The sequence below is a fragment of the Galeopterus variegatus genome, unplaced genomic scaffold (assembly GCF_000696425.1).
Source record: "Galeopterus variegatus unplaced genomic scaffold, G_variegatus-3.0.2 Scaffold212, whole genome shotgun sequence".
Lineage (NCBI taxonomy): Eukaryota > Metazoa > Chordata > Mammalia > Dermoptera > Cynocephalidae > Galeopterus > Galeopterus variegatus.
The window spans coordinates 318,474-337,341 of NW_007726323.1; the positions used below are offsets into that span (position 1 = coordinate 318,474).

Consider the following 18,868-nt stretch of genomic DNA (forward strand, 5'->3'; position numbering starts at 1 on the left):
AACTAGGTCACAGATTTGTTTGTTTTATGACAATATTTTAAAAAGTCAAAAGTGACAGCATAACTCAATGGCCACAGACATGTCAATCGCTCCACCAGGAAGCAGAACAGTTAGGCTGTGGCCCTTGAATCCTGCTTTTGCTCTGAGGCTCTGGCTGAGATGTTCCTTAGGGCAGCCTCCACTGATGGGAGGAGAGCTTTGTGTGCAAAAACAGCACTGAAATAAGGAGTCCTGAGGTCTGTGGTGTGATTCTGCCACCTCTCAGGGACCGAAGCAGACGCCAATACCGTTGCGCAGGTGGTGCACTGCCCAAGTTGGGGGTGAAATCCAGCCATATGTCTCTTGCCTGGCTGCTCAGAGAAGCAGCCCGTTATAATCAGCATAAAGTCACCAGCTGAGTGAGAGGCAGCTCTGGTGGAAACCTCCCCCAATTCTGTCCATTTCTCTGAGCCCCAAGGACATTTTCTAAAAGAGCAAAGGCTCTAGTCAGAGGGTGGATCTGAGATCCCAGCCTTCTTGGGGCTCCTTCCAAAGGGCTGTTGACCCAGTTCTGAAAGCCCTTTCTGAGATGATTCTGGCTGCATCTTGGCTTCTCAGAGCTTCTCACAGTCAGGGAAGTTAAAGGCCAGAGTAGACAGGAGGGATCCACTCCCCAAGAGTCCACTTGGAGGAAGACAGGGATAGGAGAGAGTCTATTTCAAAACTTTAATTTGACACACTAATAATGCAAGTTTATTGTAGATAAATGAGAAGGCAATACTTTTTTTTTTTATAAAGATGACCGATAAGGGGATCTTTACCCTTGACTTGGTGTTGTCAGCACCACGCTCTTCCAAATGAGCTAACTGGCCATCCCTACACAGGGATCCGAAACCGCAGCCCTGGTCCATCAGCACCACACTCTCCCAAATGAGCCGTGGGCTGGCCCTGAAGGCAAATACTTTTTAAAGTATCTCCTGTAACTTACCATATAGAGCTAACATTTTATGATATACACTTCCATATGACATATAATGTATGTACCTGCTCAAGTGCACCTACACATATCATCTCAGGTCAGGTTTCCTAGTAGCAGAGCCTGAGATAAGGATTTGGGTGCTGTTAGCAGCCAATGCTCCCAGCAGCTGGGGGATGGATGTACCAGCTCACTAAAGGGGATCTGGGCAGGGCACAGACAGAAAATACAATTAAATGTACATTTAAAAATTTATTTTGAAATGCACTAAAAAATTAAAATAGTTAATGGACAGAGAAATGGATAGAAATGTATCCAAAGCAAGAATAGAAAAGCATTAATGATAGAATCTACATGGTGGATATATGGGTATTCACTGAACTGTATGTCTGAGATTTTATATGATAAAATGTTGATACGAAATTAAAGTAGGCTTATATGTGCTCTTAAGATTTTGCTTTGAAATATATTTAAAACATCTTTCAATTATTATTTATAAATATGTGTCATCATTTAAGAATGTTTTAAAATGTTTATTTAAATCTGTGTCCCCTTCACTCTCCATCCCTGGTCCCATCTTCCTTCCCCTGTAAACGCCCGCTCCCTGAGGGTATTTGATGTCTGTTTCTCAGTCCATTCTCCAAACCTTACGTGCAAATATGAGAGCCATAAACAATTCAGGGGACTCAGTACTGAGTCAGAAATACATGCACATGGCAAAAATTCAGATGGCACTGGGGTTTAAAGTGAAAAGTAGGTCTCTCCCCATGACCCCTCCTCCCCCAATTCCTTTCCGCAAAGGCACCCCCAATGCCTGCTTCTCTGTATTCTCCCAGAGAGATTTATGCCATACATAAGCTTAAATATATCCTTTCTAAAAAGTACTATGCATACTGTTTTGCACTTGGCTTCTTCACCAAACAGCATAATTTGGAGATGATTCTGAACCAGTGGATACATAACTGCCGCATTATTTTAACAGCTGTGTAATTTTCCATTGTGCAATGGATCATAATTCACTGAGCCAGCACCCCTCTCGTGGACAGTTTTAGGTTGTGGTGGAGGGAAAGATGTGAGCTCTGTCCTGTGAGAACTTGCTCTTGGTTGACGGGGTGCAGCCCCCAGAGTCAGCCCCAGGCCTCAGGCTCTTCCTTTCAAAAGCTCAGGGGGTAATTCTAGGAGCTCTAGACTCCTGGGAACTTTGCCTCTGTTGGTGGTAAATGAGGTGTGAAGAGATGACAGTTTCTCAGCACTCAGAACCCAGGGACCGCTGTCACTCCTGCCTCCGGCCTCCAGGGCTCTATTATCTCCTCAGACCTGGGAGAAGAGCAGGGCCAGCACTGAGTGAGCACTGATGGTGTGCCTCATAGAGCTCTCACACCAAGCCTGCAAGCTCAGGAGTTTCATTCTCATTGTCTAGGCAAGGAAAGAGAGGCTCAGAAAGGCCCAGCAACTTGCCTGAAGTCACACAGCTAGTATAGGACAGAGACTGCAGTCACACACTCTTTCTATGACTCTGGCCTGCCCAGCAACAAAACTGAGGGTTGGAGAGAGAAGGGGACCAAGCTTTGACCAAAACAGAGGCCTTTCCTCTATTCTCAGTGGCTGGGTGGGAAATTGGGATGTCAGCTGTACAAGTGGTGAGAGGGAGGGCAGGGTGGGGAGCAGTGTGTCCTGATGTAATCAACCTCCTCGGCCCCTCCCACAGTCCGACTCCACGACAGCATCTCTGAGGAGGGACACCATTACCTGATCTTCGACCTGTGAGTTTGGTCCAACCGTGGCATGTACCAAGGGGGTCCGGGGCAGCTTGAGCAGGGATGACCTCTCTGGGACTTCGGCCTGAAGGGTCCCAAACACACCCAAGCGGGGCTGGATTCCCTCTTCCGGTCCAGAGTTTCCCCAAATGTGGTAGGCCTGCCACCCAAGCCGTGAGGTTGGTTTTCCTGAAACACCACAGACACTTCTAACTTTCGTCGCATATTGATTTTTGTTTCTCTTCTATTCGTGGCCAGTGATGCTGGTTTTCCATCTGTAGTGGTGATATACAGTTCCCTTTTGGAATACAGTGTATGTTTAATTTTTCCAAGTCAGTCGACTGAAAGAAAAGCAATAATGAGATGATAGGCCTCAGTGGTTCCTGGGTTGGCAGAGAAAATCAGCAATGGCCATGGTCTCATCTGTAAAAAACAGCCCTTGAGATGTTGATAATGGGGGAGGCCATGCGTGTGTGGAGCTGGAGTATATGGAAAATTGCTATACCTTCCACTCAATTTTGCTATGAACCCAAAGCTGCTCTAAAAAAAATAAAGCCTCTAAAAAAACCAAAACAGAACAAAACAGCCCTTGGGCTTCCTAATGCACCCAGTGATGTGTTCTGAGTGTTCTATCCCTCCTGACTCCAGCCTGGGCCCCTGGGGGAGAAGGGCAGGGGTGGAGGAGGAGAGGGGAGGGCAATCAGCAGAAAAATGTGCTGGAAGATGGGAAGGGGCTTGCCGCTGGGGGCGCTCCAGTGGCCCCAGGGCTTCTCCATTTGGGTGAAGTTCTGAGGTCCCTGGCCCCATGCTGAGCTTCCTGGAGACTCCTCCAGACCAGGCAGCCCCTGGGGTCTCTATGGGAAGGTAATTCCATGCCTGTTTCCCCAGGGTTACTGGTGGGGAGCTGTTTGAAGACATCGTTGCCAGGGAGTATTACAGTGAGGCTGATGCTAGGTGAGTGCGAGGTGTGGTCACAGGGCACCCAGGGGCCGGACACTCTTGCCCCTGTTGGCTTCCCAGGGGAGGCCTGACCCCTTCCTCTCTCTCCCCAGTCATTGCATCCAGCAGATCCTGGAGGCCGTGCTGCACTGCCACCAGATGGGGGTGGTGCACCGAGACCTGAAGGTGAGCAGCTCACCATGGCGTGGCTCGGCCTGGAGCCTGCCCGGTCCAGGAGCCCCTCTATCCTCTGCACCTCCCTCCTCCTGCAGAGCCGGGTATTATCTGAGTCCCTTTAATTTACCTGAGTTAGGCTGGGAGGGGGTGGGTGGGAATATTTCCCCCGCTGTCCTGATGAGGAAACTGAGCTCAGGAAGGTAGAGCATCTGGGTTTTGGCCCCATGAGCTCTGTGCCTGGCCAGGCGAGATGTAGTTAAACTACCAAGACTGGCTGTGGGGGGTGGGGAAGAAGGTAGGCTGGGTTTAGTCCCAACTAGGCCACTTCCTGGCTGCATGGGCTCGATGATCTCGACCTCCCCAGCCTCAGATTCTTTACAATGGAGGTTGCCATAGCAACCTCTGCAATGGGGTTGGTAAGGTTGTCAGATGAGATAGCACAGTGCCTGGAATACAGACGCCTTGTTCCTCTTGTTCCCGGGTCTCTGGCAGGCCAGGGGAGAAGAAAGCAGGATTTGGGTCCCCCATCTTCCTACCTGAAGAAGGAAATTGACAGGACTAAGCAGGTGTGGAGTCCAGGTTGGCACCAGCCACATAGCCTTGCCTTGTAAGCACAGACTTCATGGGTCTCCTCAGTGGCGCCTCATGGCGTCAGTGGCTGATAGCTCACATCATCCCTGTTTTGCAGAGCAGGAAACTAAGGCCTAAAGAGTCCAAGGGATTTGCCTAAGGATATGCAGTTCAATTGTGTCTGAGCTAAGATGAGGGAGCTCTGGCCTTCATACACCAGATCCTGTGACCTCAGGGGTCTGGTACCAAAAAGCCACTCAATCCAGCTCCTGCTTCTGCAGCAGTCCCTTTTAGGGTAACCCTGCCAGCTGTCCATTGAACCTCTGCTTTTTGGTCTTCAGTGACAATGAACTCTCTTCCCATGCGGAAGCCCCTTGCACTAGTAGAGAACGCTCTTTTGCTCTTTCTTGCTGGGGGGGGTCTTCACCCTGAACCCCAGTTCTGCCCTTTGGAACCACACAGAGACCAAGCCTTGAGCTCAGAACAGGCCTGAGGGACTTGGGCAGCTTGTTGTATCTCCTAATTCTTCTGCAGGCCATCCTCCCCTATTCCCACCCAGAATGTGACTTCCAGGCCCTCCTCATCCTGGGCATCCCCCAACCCTGGGAATGTTCCAGTTGGTCCAGGTCTGTTTTGGGCACAATGCTCTGAACAGAACCTCTGACCAACTCCAATTGACTTGGGCGGTCCCGTCTTCTCACCTTAGCCCCAGGTGAGCTCCCTATGGCTGGGTCTAGGCCCACAGGCAATTGTGCACTTGAAGAGGGTCTCCAGCCAGACATCAGGGTGGTTCTCCCTGAGGGCCTGTTCCCATTATAGCTGCAGCCCCTGCACAGAAGGAGGAAGGAGGAGAGGCAGCCCAAATTTAGGCCACTCTGGATACACTAATTAGCAGCACATTCATCAAATCAGGGCAGGACGGCTACCGAGACCCAGGACATGCTGGGAACGCAGTCCCCAGAGGATGTGGAGGCCTTCATGAGCCAAGCAGGGGGAGCTGTATTAGCTTGGGTCCAGCCTAGCTTTGGACAGTTAAAGGTCAGAGGCGGGACCCCTCAGAAGTCCCAGTGGGAAAGGGGATTGGAGGACTGGAAACCAACTCTCTCCAGAGACTCTGAGCCCCTCTTCAAGCAGAAATATGAGTACTAATTTTTATCAAGCACTTACTGTAAGCCACTGCTAAGTGCTTTACATGGATTATCTCAATTAATCCATACACCACCCCATCAGGTAGGTATTATCCCCATTTTCTGAGAGGAAGCTAAAGCTCACAGGAAGGAAATAATTTGCCCAAGTTCCACAGCAAGAAGTGGCCATGCTGGGATCAGAAGCCAGGCTATCTAAGTGCCCAGCCCATGCTCTTAGCTCTGTCCTGACTGCCAAGGTGGAGGTGGACCAGCAGGAAGTGGAGGAATCCTGGATCCCTGAGACAGTGAAAGGCAAGAGCCTCGACGCCCCAGAGGCCAGGTGTGGGCCCTTCCCTAGGTCAGTTGCTGGTCCCACGTACAAACCCCACCATCTTTCAGCCTAGTGGTTAATTAAGATGGAGTCAGACTTTGCCTAAGTTCTGGCCCTCACTTGCCAGCTGTGTGATCTTGGTCAAGACATTTAACCTCTCTGAGTCTCAGTTTCATCCTTTTTATACATATGACAAATACTTATTAAGTGCCTACTATGTAGCCCGCCCCCCGCTATGTCCTAGGTGCTGGTGATACAGTGGTGGACAGGACAGATAAGGAACTCACATTCCGCAGGGGTGACAGATAATGAACAAGCACATAGACAGACGGGAAAACATTACAGATTATGATGAGATTTATGAAGGTAGCAACAGGAGCTAAGGCAGAGGGTGCCTGAGGGCTCAGCCTCTAGATAGACTAGATAGAGTAGCATGGAGGGCCTCTAGGAAGGGGTGTCATGAGGGTAAGAGAAGGGGCCAGCCCTGTGAAGCTTAGGGGAGAGCAAATCAGGCATGGGTGACAAGAAGTGCAAAGGCCCTGGGGCCTGAACAAGCCGGACTATTTCAAGGACATAAGAAAGCCACTGTAGAAAATGGGGATGATGACACTTACCACAAAGGGTTGTTGAGATGATAAAGAGAGGGTGCACACAAAACACTCTGCCCCGTGGCTGGGACATAGTAGGGGCTCAATAAATGCTGCTTCTTCCTAATTGCAGTGGTGGCTGTATCACCCTCATCCTGGCCCGTGGCCTCAGCCCCAGCTGCAGACCCTGAGGGGAGGGGAGAGTGGGGTGGCTACTGGAGGAGAGGTCTTTCTGTTGTAGAAGAAGGATATCCTGCTGTAGGACAGTCCCCTGAAGCTTAGAATTCTGTGGCCAGGCTGGAGGTGGGGGAAGGTGGGCCCTGGATTTTCTAGCCACTTGCGTCCACACAGGTGAGATTCTGAATCTGCTGATGTTTCTTGGCCCTCTCTTCCTCTTTCTCCCTCTTCTCTGGTCCTGGGAAGCCGGAGAATTTGTTGCTGGCCTCCAAGCTCAAGGGTGCCGCGGTGAAGCTGGCCGACTTTGGCCTGGCCATAGAGGTGGAGGGGGAGCAGCAGGCATGGTTTGGTGAGTGGGGGCAGGCTGGCGGGGTGTTAGGGCAGCCTTTGTGTGACACGTCAGCCTCCTGGGATCCTCTGCCCGAGTGAGGGTGGGCCAGCCAGGGCTCAGGGAGCAGATATCCCACCCCACCTCGCCTCTGAGCCAGTGCATGGTGCTCATCCCGTGGGGGCCAGGCACAGGGGCACAGTTAACGTTGAAACAGTACCACTGCTTTTCATAGGAGCACTCACCTTCGCTGCTGGCCAGGAGCTTCTGTGAGGTTCTCTGAACAGCCTGGGTGCTAGAGATTGTTATCTTGGTATCACAGATGAGTAAACAGAGGCAAAGAAATTTGGGAAAGGTCAAGGGAGCATAAAAGGGATAGAGCCAGGACTTAGGCTCAGATGATCCCACACGCTCTGAGATTTTGGTACAACTGGGTCCCTTTCACCTATCTGGGGGTAGTTTTTAGTGGGCGATAATGATCAGTGGTAAAGAATCAGAGCTCCGTGTTTAAATCCTGACTCTGCTACTTACAAGGTGTGTGACTGTGAGTGAGTCATTTCACCTCTCTGAGCCTTCATTTCCTCATCTGTAAAATGGGGATAATAATAGCATGGTCCTAAGGGCTGTCTGAGAATTAAATGAGACCAGGCATGTAAGGTGCTCAGCCCAATGCTTAGCATATACACTCAGTAACTGGAAATTATTCTTATAATTACTTGTTAGAATACTTTGGGCATCCATTATTTTAATTGATCCTCTCAACAACACTGGAAGGTATTAAGATAGGAAGCCCTAATCCCTCATTTGACAGATGAGGAAACTGAGGCCTAGAAGGTAAAGAGACTTACCCAAGGGACTTAGGGCCAAAGCCAGAGTTAGGAACAGACCTCCTGACATCCCATGACCATCTCCTACAGGGAGTGGGGAGTGGACACGGGTTTAGCTCTCAGCCTGGAGCTGACATGGCAAGTACATTTCATCTTGAGGGCCACTAGCAGTTGGTTAGCAGTGGGTGCTGGGAGGGTTGTGTTGGGAAGTTCATGACCCTGAGTCAGGACCCAGTGGGAAGGAGATCTGTGGTTGATTATTGCTGTCTGCCATAGGCTCTGGAGTGGGCAGCAGTGACACATGTGCTCTGTACTTGTCAACCTGGTCTGGAGGCTTTGCTGGCTTAGCAGGCCAGGCTTATGCCCTCGGCCCACTGGGATTGCACAATGCAAACCCATGCTCTGGAGGCAGGGGCTGTTTTCTCCAGCTCCAGGGCAACCCTCATCTCTCCCAGCAGGATCTTGCTGCAGGTTATTCACGTGCCAACCTCTGTGTGTATGTCTGCCTGTCTGTGTGTCTGGGGAACAGGGTTCGCAGGGACACCTGGATACCTTTCCCCAGAAGTGCTGCGGAAGGACCCATATGGGAAGCCTGTGGACCTGTGGGCCTGTGGTGAGTTCATCCAAAGGCCCTTCTGTCCCCCAGCTGTCCCCGCTTCTGGGCCCCCCTCTCTCCCTTCCCATCACTCCCCCTCCCGCATCTCTCCTGTCCACAGGAGCTTGAAGGTTCTCCTGGTCCTCTCCCCAGGTGTCATCCTCTACATCCTGCTGGTTGGGTACCCCCCGTTCTGGGATGAGGACCAGCACCGCCTGTACCAGCAGATCAAAGCCGGCGCCTATGATGTGAGTGTTGCTCCTCTCTCCAGCTCCCGTCATCCTCTGGTCCCCTTCCAGTGAAAGCCAAAGCCCAGTGAGATTGGAGATCTGAAGATACCTCCCTCCCACCTTCCTAGGCCACTTAAGTACCTGCCACTATCTAGTTCTGGGGCAGGGGATGACCGCAGGGGAGCTTGAAGACTGACCAGGGCCAGGCAATGACCACGCTGTGCCTAAGGATTAGGGGATCAAAGTGATGGGATTTATCCTGTAGGGCCCCAGAGGATAGAAGCAGCACCAAGTAGGGTGATGAGTGGGGGAGAGGCAAGCCCCTGGAGCCAGATTTTATCTCTTTCTCTCTTACGTATATAAATAATAATAATAGCTAACACTTCTATAGCACTCTAGAATGTTTTACATATGTTATTACATTTAACCCTCTCACTAATCTATAACATATATGCTGTTATCCCCATTTTACAGATAGGAAAACTGAGGCACAGAGAGATTAAGTAACTGCCCAGATCACATAGCTAAGAAATGGTAGAGCTGGGATATGAACCCAGGTAGTCTGGATGTAGTGTCCAAGCTATTCTGCAAGGCTGATATCTATCAAGCTGTGTGCCATGTGTTTTATATTACATTTAATCCTCACAACATCTCTAGAGATAGCTTGAGGGGTCACATGACTTGCCCAGGTCACACAGCCAGGGAGGCAGAGCCAGGACTTGAATCCAGGCCTTCTGATTCTTAAGTTTGGGCTAAATCCACTGGCCTCCCATTCTCCAAATCAGCCACAGCCACAGAAAGACAGAGGGAGGTACCCTTTCCCTCTGACCATATTCTGACTTTGTCCTAGGATCAGGGACACTGTCCTTCCCTGACCCAGAGGAGCCCCAACTCGTTCTGGTTATGGATGCCCAAGTGGATGGGCAGTAGGACCCCTGCCTGCTCCCCTGCCAGTCAGGGGCTGGGGGATCGCAGGGGTGGCCTGGGGCAGTCTGGGCAAACCTGGCCCCTCTGCCCCTTCCAGTTCCCATCACCAGAATGGGACACCGTTACCCCAGAAGCCAAGGATCTGATCAACAAGATGCTGACCATCAACCCATCCAAACGCATCACAGCTGCCGAGGCCCTTAAGCACCCTTGGATCTCGGTGAGCCTTCCTCAGCAGGGCCCCTCCCAGGACCTCAAGATCTAAGTCCCCACAGAGTCCTGGCTCTGCCCCTGGCCCCTCAGCCCCAACATGGAGCCAAGGGGGCTTAGTCCAAGAGACTGACCCTGCTGTGGTTCTCAACAAGGGGTGTTCTGGGTTGGCATCATGACTAAGGGTGCTACTGGCATTGAATGTCTGATGCAGGGGTCCTAAGCACCCTGCAACATTGCCCCAGGACAGAGATGCCAGCCACACCTGCATTAAGACGCCCTGCTGAGGGACCCCTGCGTAGGCCTGTCTTCCTTCCCACCTTCCACCCACTGACTTCTCCCTCACTCCCTCTAGCACCGATCCACCGTGGCCTCCTGCATGCACAGACAGGAGACCGTGGACTGCCTGAAGAAGTTCAATGCCAGGAGAAAACTGAAGGTAACAGGTCTTCACCCTCCGTGCCCTATACATGGGAGTGACTCGGCCTGGGACTCCACAGAGACCGAGACTCACTCACTAGTTCTTTCCTCCATTGACTCAACAAGCATCTATTGAGCACCTACTGCACGCTGAGCAGTGGGCTGGGCTTTGGGGAGTGAGCAGTGAATTAAACCCCTCCCCACCCTGCCTGAGCTCTCAGCCTAGCAGAGAGGACAGACAAACAACCAGAACATTCGGGGCATGGTGAGTGCTGTGCCTGGGTGGTGTGAATACAGAGCAGGACGGAGGCATTCCCAGGTCTGGAAGGATCAGGGAAGGATCCCAGGAAGCCTTCCTGGAGCCAGTGGCGATTAAGCTGAGACCCTGAAGGATGAGCAGATATTAGCCAAATGCAGAGTCAGAATGGGAAGATGTTCCAGGCAGAGTGAACGGCCGTGCAGAAGTTTGGAAGTGTGAGCACAACCCCTCAGGGGGACCACAGGTGGTGTGGTGTGGCTGGGGAGAGCTTCTGGGGGTGAGATGTGACCCTGGTGTGTGAGAGGCCCCAGCTGCTAAGAGCTGGGGATGAATGGCTGAGACACTCAGACAGTGGTCGTGTCTCCGAGGAAGCCACAATAGGACCCAGGTAGGCCCTGAGCTGTGGCCTCTCAGCGGATCTTGTGTGCTCTCAGGACTGTGACATCTCTTGGCCTAGCCCTTGGTGGGCAAGGAGGGGCCCCCTGCTGGTCAGGACAGAGGAGCCATCAGCACGCCGGGGACACTGAGGGACAGATGCAAGTCCTCTGCTCATTTGGAACCTCCTCACCTTCTGTTCCCAGGCCTGGAATGGTGGCTTAGGATGGGGACATCAGCAGGGGAGTGATGGCCGGCATGGCGCCAGAAGAACCGAGTCCCACCCCCACCCTGCAGCGGGAGCCTTCCAAAGTCTCAAAATAAGAATCAGGGATTCTTAACATCAGACTGTCAGATTGAGAGAATGTCCAAGTGAGGTCCAAATCAGTGTCAGAACCAGAAGGACCATTATGCCCCAGCCTTCTCGTTGACAGAAGAGGTTTCTCCACGCTGAGAATCCTCCAGGGTTCTGAGCCCACGGGGCATGGAGGGACGAACTAGTCCTGGAGCAAGGTGCTTGCAGACCCGAGCAGAAGACTGAGAAGTGAGGGGGCAAGGGACATAAGGTCTGCCACCCTTGCCCAGGCAGGAAACTTTCATGGCCTTTAGGAGCCCCTGCTAGTAGGTGTCCTCAAGTCCATCAGCTTTGGCTGGCCAGGCTGCAGACCTATTAATATCTGCTCCTAGGATGTCCCTGTCCCAGGAGCTGTGTCAGCTAAAGACTAGCTCATCCTGGGTGCTCCAGGGCTCTGGGCTATGTGGTGGGGTTGGGGACAAATGGCGAGGCAGGGGTAGAGGTGTCGGCCTCACTTCTGAATGAAGCACCTGCCTTCCCTTCCCCATTTGCCTCCTGTTTCTCTGTCTCTCCTGTCCCCTCACCTCCGGCCTCCTCTTCCACTTCCCCTCCTCTTATCTGTTGCAGGGAGCCATTCTCACCACTATGCTGGCCACCAGGAACTTCTCTGGTAGGTGGTGGGACCTCAGAGTCCCCAATATACCCTGAAATGGTCTGCTGGGGGCATTGTCCTGTCAGATATTTGGGTGCACCAGGCTGGGGGCCTGAGGAGAGAGGGGACGGCAGAGGATCCCATGACTGGGGGCTTAGCTCACCTGCCACAAACCTGTACCCAGAAGTGGTCAGCAAGCCAAGGGCCCACCAGGACCAATGAGTGGTTTAGTCTGCCTCCCCTGCCTCGCAGCAGCACTATGGGCCATGCAGAGGGGAAGACTTCTGGAATGTTCAGGGTTCAGGTCCAGGTGGGTCAGAGCCAGGCCCAGGGAGTAACAACATTGTCCCACCATTATTAGAGCCCTGTACTAAGCAGTCCCCATGCTTCCACTCAGGTGGCCTTCATGACAAGGCAGTGGGGGCTGCTGCAACCCCTCTTTTCTGGATGAGGAAGTGAAAACTCAGGGAGATGAGCTCTGACACACCCCAGTCCACATAGCTCAAGGGAGGCTGAGCCCTCACTCAGTGCAGGTTTGACCAGCCCCAGAGCAAGTGCCCTATACCGGGTGGGGTCATCCGGAGTCCAGTGCCAGAGCTTCCCAGGCCCATGGCCAAAGCTGGGCTGGTTAAGGCAGGATTGCCCAATTACTTGTGGCATGTGGCCCCAAAGAGAGAAGGGGAAGGGATTATTGTCAGGGTTTAGCGAGGAGCTCCTCTTGGCACAATGGAGAGTGCTGGGCCAGTGCCCACCAGAGGCTTGTCTCTGGGGAGCCTGGGATGGCTGATGGGGCAACAGGTAAGATATAGCAAAGCTCACCCGAGGGGCCCTCTGGCTGGGGCTGGGGCCAGCACCATAGAAGGGGGCGGCTCTGAGAATGGTGCAGTCCCAGCTCCACAAGAGGGACCACCTGCCCGTGTAACTGGCTGGAAAGAACAGATCCAGAGGTGGGAACGTACTAGAACTTCAGACTTGGCTTTTCCACCACTCTGAACTGCCTTCCCACCCTCTCCCCAGGCAAGGATCCTGCAGTTCCTTAAACTGAAAGATGAGCTACCCGGACAGTCAGAATCTTTTTTTAACAACTGAGGCACCCTAGAGAACTCTAATCCAGAGCTCACAAAATGGTGGCCCCTGGCTTGGATTCAATCTCTAGATGTGCTTTGCGGAGACATGTGGTTTAAAATTTTTTTTTGGAATGGATTCCTAGCACTTAAAATCAGGAAATTTCGTAGAAAACCCCAGATTTCTATTGTCTCTTGAAAATCAGAATCTATGGTCTCACTGGACCCTCAATCCTGGAATAGTGGGCTGGAGCTGAGGGGAGCCACCCTCCTTGAGGCTGGAGGGGCAAGCCCTCCCCCTACCCCCCGTATTCCCTAGTGCAACCCCCAAAACCTGTGGAGCATGGACAGCCAGAGGTGCCCCTGCCCCTTGATCTGCAAGCAGGAAAGTTTGGATGAGAACATGGAAGGGGTCATAGGTGGACATGTGGGGTGGCTCAGAAGCCAAACCGGCTGTGAGCCCCATCTCACAGCCCCTGGGGTGTCCATGCCTTGTACCACTGCCCCCCTCCCAGTTCACCCTATGCATGCAACCATGAGAAGGACTTACGGGTACCATTTACTGAGTATCTACTGCATACAGGTCAAGTGCTATGCCAAGCACTTTGTAGATACCCCGTGTCGTTTAAGGCATTTGCTTAAGGTCTGAAGCAATGGATGCCAGACCTTCACGCCATTCGTGCCATTTCCTGGCTGATGTCCACTCCCAGGACCCTGGCCAGGAGGTGAGGAGAGAGGGAAAGAGAAATGAGAGAGGTGGATGCCTCCCTGAGAGCTGTTGCCTTGCTTTTCCCTGATGCCAGGGACACAGCCAGCTCCAGCGTGGGGCTCTGGAGTCTGAGGTTGGGAGGCCTACGCTGCCTGAAGAGAGAGGCAAGGGATGGGTGCTCTGGCAGGGGTGGGCCCAGCAGGGGCATCTGCTTCTTGTCACCGGCAAAACGCAGCCTGCAGCTGTCCAGAGTGAGTAGGCAGGGCTGACACATGACCTCCGCAGCAGCATGGGGCTAAAATTAGAGCGGACCAGGGCAGGGAGGGAGCGTCCAGCCCCAGGCCAGGCAGCTGGGCCTCAGGGTTGGCCACCACCAGCACGGTGGTGACCAGGATCCAGAGGGAATCCCCAGGCTGAAACAGCACCTCCATGGTCCCGGGACACATTGGACACCTCCCTCAACCCATGAAGCCAGAGGACTATGCTTGAGATTGCTGAGAACTGGAGAGCCCAGGCCCACCCGGTGGGCAGCTGACAGTCCCTGGGCGGCCGAAGAGGGTGAAGGAGGAGGAAGTCTCCCCAGGACTGCTGAACCGGCCGCTCTGCCAGCCCGTGGATGCTGCTGTTCCTCACCCTGTGGGCCCTGGTGCCCTGCCTGGTGTTGTTAACCCTCTACTTTCTCTCCTCCACAGGAGGGAAGAGTGGGGGAAACAAGAAGAACGATGGTGTAAAGGTAAGCCCCCAGAAGCCTGGTGGGGCCTGCCTGTGGCAGCACGTCCGCCACTGGGACCAGTTTTCAGGCCTGGAGCAAGACCCAGCCCTTGCTGATGGTATTCTGGGCAGACATGGGTCACATCTGTGGCCAGGCTGTCCCCAGACCCGCAGAACTGGGCTTCGGTGCCCACCCTCTTACCATGATTGGTGGGGGCAGAAGGGGGTGGGAATTGAAGGAGAGGGGGAGAGGCGGGTGGCCTGGGGTTGGGGCGGGCACAAGAGAGCGGGCAGGTCAGGAGATGTCTATGGTTTTCCGGGTCTGGAGAACTGGCGAGCAAGAGGATGTAAGGAAGGGACAGATATGGTCATGAGGGGACTTCCCCTCTCCCGAGCGTGGGTGGACCGGAATGGCCCCTGATCTGCTGTACCCCCTAGTCCAACCGAGAAAGCCTGTGGAGGATGGACAGCCATTCCCCTGACCAAGGCCCTCTGGTTCAGTGCCATAACCCCTCCGCCCCTCACGGGCCTGCCCCCTGTCCCCACCCCTGATGCCCGAGCTACTTCCCTCTATGCCCTCTGGCCCTCCTTCCCGTCTCTTCTCTCTTCTCCCTCTGTTCTCTGGGGCCTGGTCCCCCTGCTCTCTGCAGCCCCCTCCTCTCCTGTCACCTGATCACCTTGTGGGTTCTCCTCTCTTGAGACCCTGCCTTTTTCTGGGCTCAGAGCCCTGCCTTGCCAGGGCCCCAGGGCTGAGCCGTGTCTAGGACATTGGAAGGTGTGGGATGCTGTGTTCACATAGCCACCCAGGTGTGCTGGTGGCTTCATGGCTTGGTTTATAGTGTTGTTTATGGTCTCAGGCTGCTGGCCTTTGTAAGGGATTGCATGGAAGGGGGACGGTCTGGGCTGTATGTCTGAGGCCAGGATCAGGCTTCCCCTCTGCCCTTAGCCTTCTCCTGGCTTGAGTTTCCCCATAGGTATAATGTGTGAACTTGATGGTCATTTCTAAGATTTCAGCTCTAAAAACAGACAAGCAGAGCTGCCGGTTAGCTCAGTTGGTGAGAGTGCTGCCTTGTAACACCAAGGTCAAGGGTTCGGATCCCTGTACTGGCCAGCTGCCAAAAAAAAACAAAACAGACCAACAAAAATGCAACAAAATCCTATCTAATTACCCTCCTTCCTCACCTTGGGTGCTCGAGTACATACTTATTTGGTTATTAGTCAAAGTCAGTGGTTTTCAGACTGAACTCTTTGAGCCCAAAGGTTCCAGGAGGCACGTCCGGCAGCAGACGGGGTGGAGTGGGATTAGAGAGGGAGACGGAGTTCATAAGGTTCTGGGCTTCTCATGCCCGCTTCTCCCAGAATGGCTTCATGTTCTGGTGGGTTTACCAGCAGCTAGACCGTGGCTAGTTATGTAAATTCCCTGAGCCCAGTGTTTCCCCATTCATGCAACGAGGTTGAAGGGTTCCCACCACCTTGGGCTATTTTTGAGGATTAACTAATATGATGTGTATTGAGAGTTTAGCATAGTGAGACTTTGGAGGGAGAGGTGTGAGATACGTACTCATCAGGTGCTAGTCCGTATTATCTTACTCTTTTGGGTAACACTTCTCTTGAAAACAGCTTGCTCAAGAAAATGTTTGGAAACCATGAATCTAAAGCCAACCCAATTTATAAAGTTGACCTGCACCCATCCCAAATCCCATAATGGAATCCGGCATCCAGTTTTGGCTTGCCTGTTGTTTTGGATCACTCCTGAGCCAACCCCCCTCCCAATCTGAAAGAGTGATGAAGGAGTGTACACTGGGACCCTCCCTGACACCACTATGTAGACGCTGAGCTGGGGGTGCTGGGCCCCCTAGAGAAAGCTGTCTCCCTGGCCCCCACTTGGGGGATGAAGAAGCAGGGCTCACAGGCACTGGTGGGTTCTGGCCAGGGCTAGTGAAGGGGGAGGCAGCAGAGGGAGAGGCTGGTCAGTCTGCTCTTGGGTATGGGCCTGGGAAAGGCCGATGAAGAGCCACTGGGTGTGGGGTCAAGAGGAAACTCCTGAGGGTATGGGATGAAGCTCTAGTCTGGCTCCTCTCGGCAAGGCCAGGAGGCAAAGGCTATCAGAGGGCAAAGACAGCTCATAGCACGGTGGCACTCTGCTGGTCACTGCCGGGCTTTCCTGCAGGCACAGCTGATCAAAGTGTCACTGCTTTCTGTAGCACAGGACACTCCCTGAGCAACTTCTCAGGGTGGCCTGGGTGTGGATGAAGAGGAACTCAAAGGCCATTTCTGGCCGGCCGTCTCTTTGTAGCTCAGCCTCCTTCCCTCCCTCGGGTTGGGGGAGGGAGGGAATTCAGCTACAAGTAAGAGTAACCCAGGAGGATCTGGGGAGCCTAGCCTGCCATATGTCGCTCCCTGAAGGAGCAGGGAGAACAGCAGGGGCCAGGGGTCCAGTTGTGTTTTCAGTATGAGTGAAAGTGGACCTCAAGTCAAGAAGCCCTGGGCCTGAGTCTGGGCTCTACTGTTCCTTCCCTTAGGGACCCAGGTCATGGTTCTGTCATCTGCACAAGGGGAGCACAGCAACTGGGTGTGAAGGAGCTGGCGAGAGGATCCCCCCCAGAGTGGCCTGTTGGAGCCACATCATCTTGTCCTTTAACTGTCACACATTCAGCCAAAGGGGAAAGTACCTATACATATTATTCCTACGACTTGGTCCCCAGAGACACATGGCAGGTTCATCTGGCTAAGTGAAGGAAAGGGCGGTGGTGGGTGCCAACACTGGAGGAGAAGCCGGCCTGGCTAGAGTTTCAGAGAATGACAATGTACTGTACTTTATGGGCTTTTCAAGCTTTTCCAAGGCTAACTTTAACGATGCTCAGTTTCTACCATCCTTGCTAACCTTAGGACCATGTGGTTCTAGGAGATGTGACTCTACTTTTGGTGAAAGTCCCTTTTAAACCAAGCTCTAAAGTGCTGGTCAGCGTGGGATTATTTGTATCATCATCGTTGTGACCCAGGGAAATTGAGCCTTTCTGTCAGCAAGAAGCAATGTCCTCTCCCGGCCACCCCTCAGCCTGACTTCTGTGAGGAGGGGCCAACTGCTCCCACCCCTCAACCTCACTCACTGCCCCTGTTGGTGTCCCATCCGTGCCGTCATGACCTCTCTCCCCATGTCCCATCCTGTCACTGTGCGTTCGAATCTGATGCAGTCTCTGCTCTGTGTTCCCTTCTCGTGTCCCGCCTGGAACCTCCTGGCCCCTGCGCGGCTCCTCAGGTTTCTGCTGACAGCTCAGCTGTGTGGGCCTGTCCCCTTCCTCACACACACCGTGCCTGGCCCAGCTCCAGCCAGGGAGTGAGGCCAACACTAGGAGGAGAGAGGAGAGGACAGCATAGGACAGGACAGGAGAGGACTGGAGAGGCGAGGGGAGTGAGCTGACTGCAGGCTGCTGGCTGTGGACTCACACTGTCCAACCCGGCTGGGGAAGATGCACAGCCTGTGGAGGCCCTGGATGGAGGGCAAAGGGTCTCAGGTTCCTGGCATTGCAGATGCTTACTGGATTTTGGAGCCAGGAAGCCCAGAATCAGACCTGAGACTTTCAAGGAATATCCAGCACCTCCCATGGCAAAGGCCTACCCTGAGGGCATACCAAACCCATCCTTTGCACCCACCCCCAAGGTGCAGCAGGGAGAAGGGCCTCCTGGCTTCTCAGATGTAAGGGCATCAGAATAGGACCAGCCTTTGAGGAGGGGTCAGTCTGTTGTGCCTGGAGGCCTGGGCAGAGGAGAGAGCCTCGCACTCAGCCTCCGCTCTGCTAGGACCTTGCTGAGAGACCTTGGGCAGTCCACTGTCCCTCTCTGGGCCTCTTGACCTACAACCTTCTATGAATGTGAGTCTTTAAGACTCCTGGCTCAGACAGTTGAGGGAGGGAAGCTATCAACACTTGTCCTCCCCTCCCCTTCCCTTGGTTCCATAGCCGATACGGGGAATGCTGCAAATCCCCCAAATGCTGGAGTGAGCCAAATGGCAGGGCCCGAAGACTCAAGTTCTAAACTCAGCTTCACTTCTGGTGCTGCCTCAGTTCCTCTGCTAGCATAAAGAAGCTGAACAGGCCAGTCACTGGGGAGTCATGAATGCAAGCAGGATTTCAAAGGCCCCTCAGAGGACTGGCTCCCACACGTGGTCCTGCTTTGGAATCACCTGGGGATATTCTTGAAAATGGAGATGGCCAGGCCCCACCCCAGACCTAGTTATCAAACTCCTCGGAGGGGACCTATTTCTGTACATTTTTGACAAGTCTCCCAAGTGATTACGACATTCCAATGGGAATGGGGTCCTCTTAGCAGAGATGCATGGGGAGCCGAGGAGGAGACATTGGGCCTCATCTCCAGGCCTGAGCACCCTTTTGTCCTTCAAGAGCATTGGATTCTGGAGGCCTTAGGCAACTGGTATCCAAGAGCCTGGACCGGCTTCCCCCATCAGAGCTAGGGGCAGTGGGCAGCCCTGTTCCAAGGCAGGCTTGGCCTTGAGCTTGGCCCTTAGCTAGCTAGACCCAGGCAGCTGTGCATGAGGACCCAGAACTTCAGGCTGAGAGGACTGGCCTGCCAGATTAGCTGTTGCTGGTGGCCCTGACAACTTATCCCAATACCAAGCTGGCAAAGGA

The 18,868-nt window shown here is 53.4% G+C and overlaps 1 protein-coding gene across 1 annotated transcript in view; it reads left to right on the forward strand.

Moving 5' to 3' along the window:
* Positions 1-18,868, forward strand: part of CAMK2A (calcium/calmodulin-dependent protein kinase II alpha) — a 58,635-nt gene that overhangs the window by 25,036 nt on the left and 14,731 nt on the right. The window contains exons 4-13 of the mRNA XM_008565899.1: positions 2,664-2,718; positions 3,601-3,666; positions 3,765-3,837; positions 6,867-6,969; positions 8,305-8,388; positions 8,524-8,618; positions 9,625-9,747; positions 10,093-10,176; positions 11,714-11,756; positions 14,204-14,244. Of these exons, the coding sequence (XP_008564121.1) occupies positions 2,664-2,718; positions 3,601-3,666; positions 3,765-3,837; positions 6,867-6,969; positions 8,305-8,388; positions 8,524-8,618; positions 9,625-9,747; positions 10,093-10,176; positions 11,714-11,756; positions 14,204-14,244 (767 nt within the window). The remainder of the gene's footprint in view (positions 1-2,663; positions 2,719-3,600; positions 3,667-3,764; positions 3,838-6,866; positions 6,970-8,304; positions 8,389-8,523; positions 8,619-9,624; positions 9,748-10,092; positions 10,177-11,713; positions 11,757-14,203; positions 14,245-18,868) is intronic.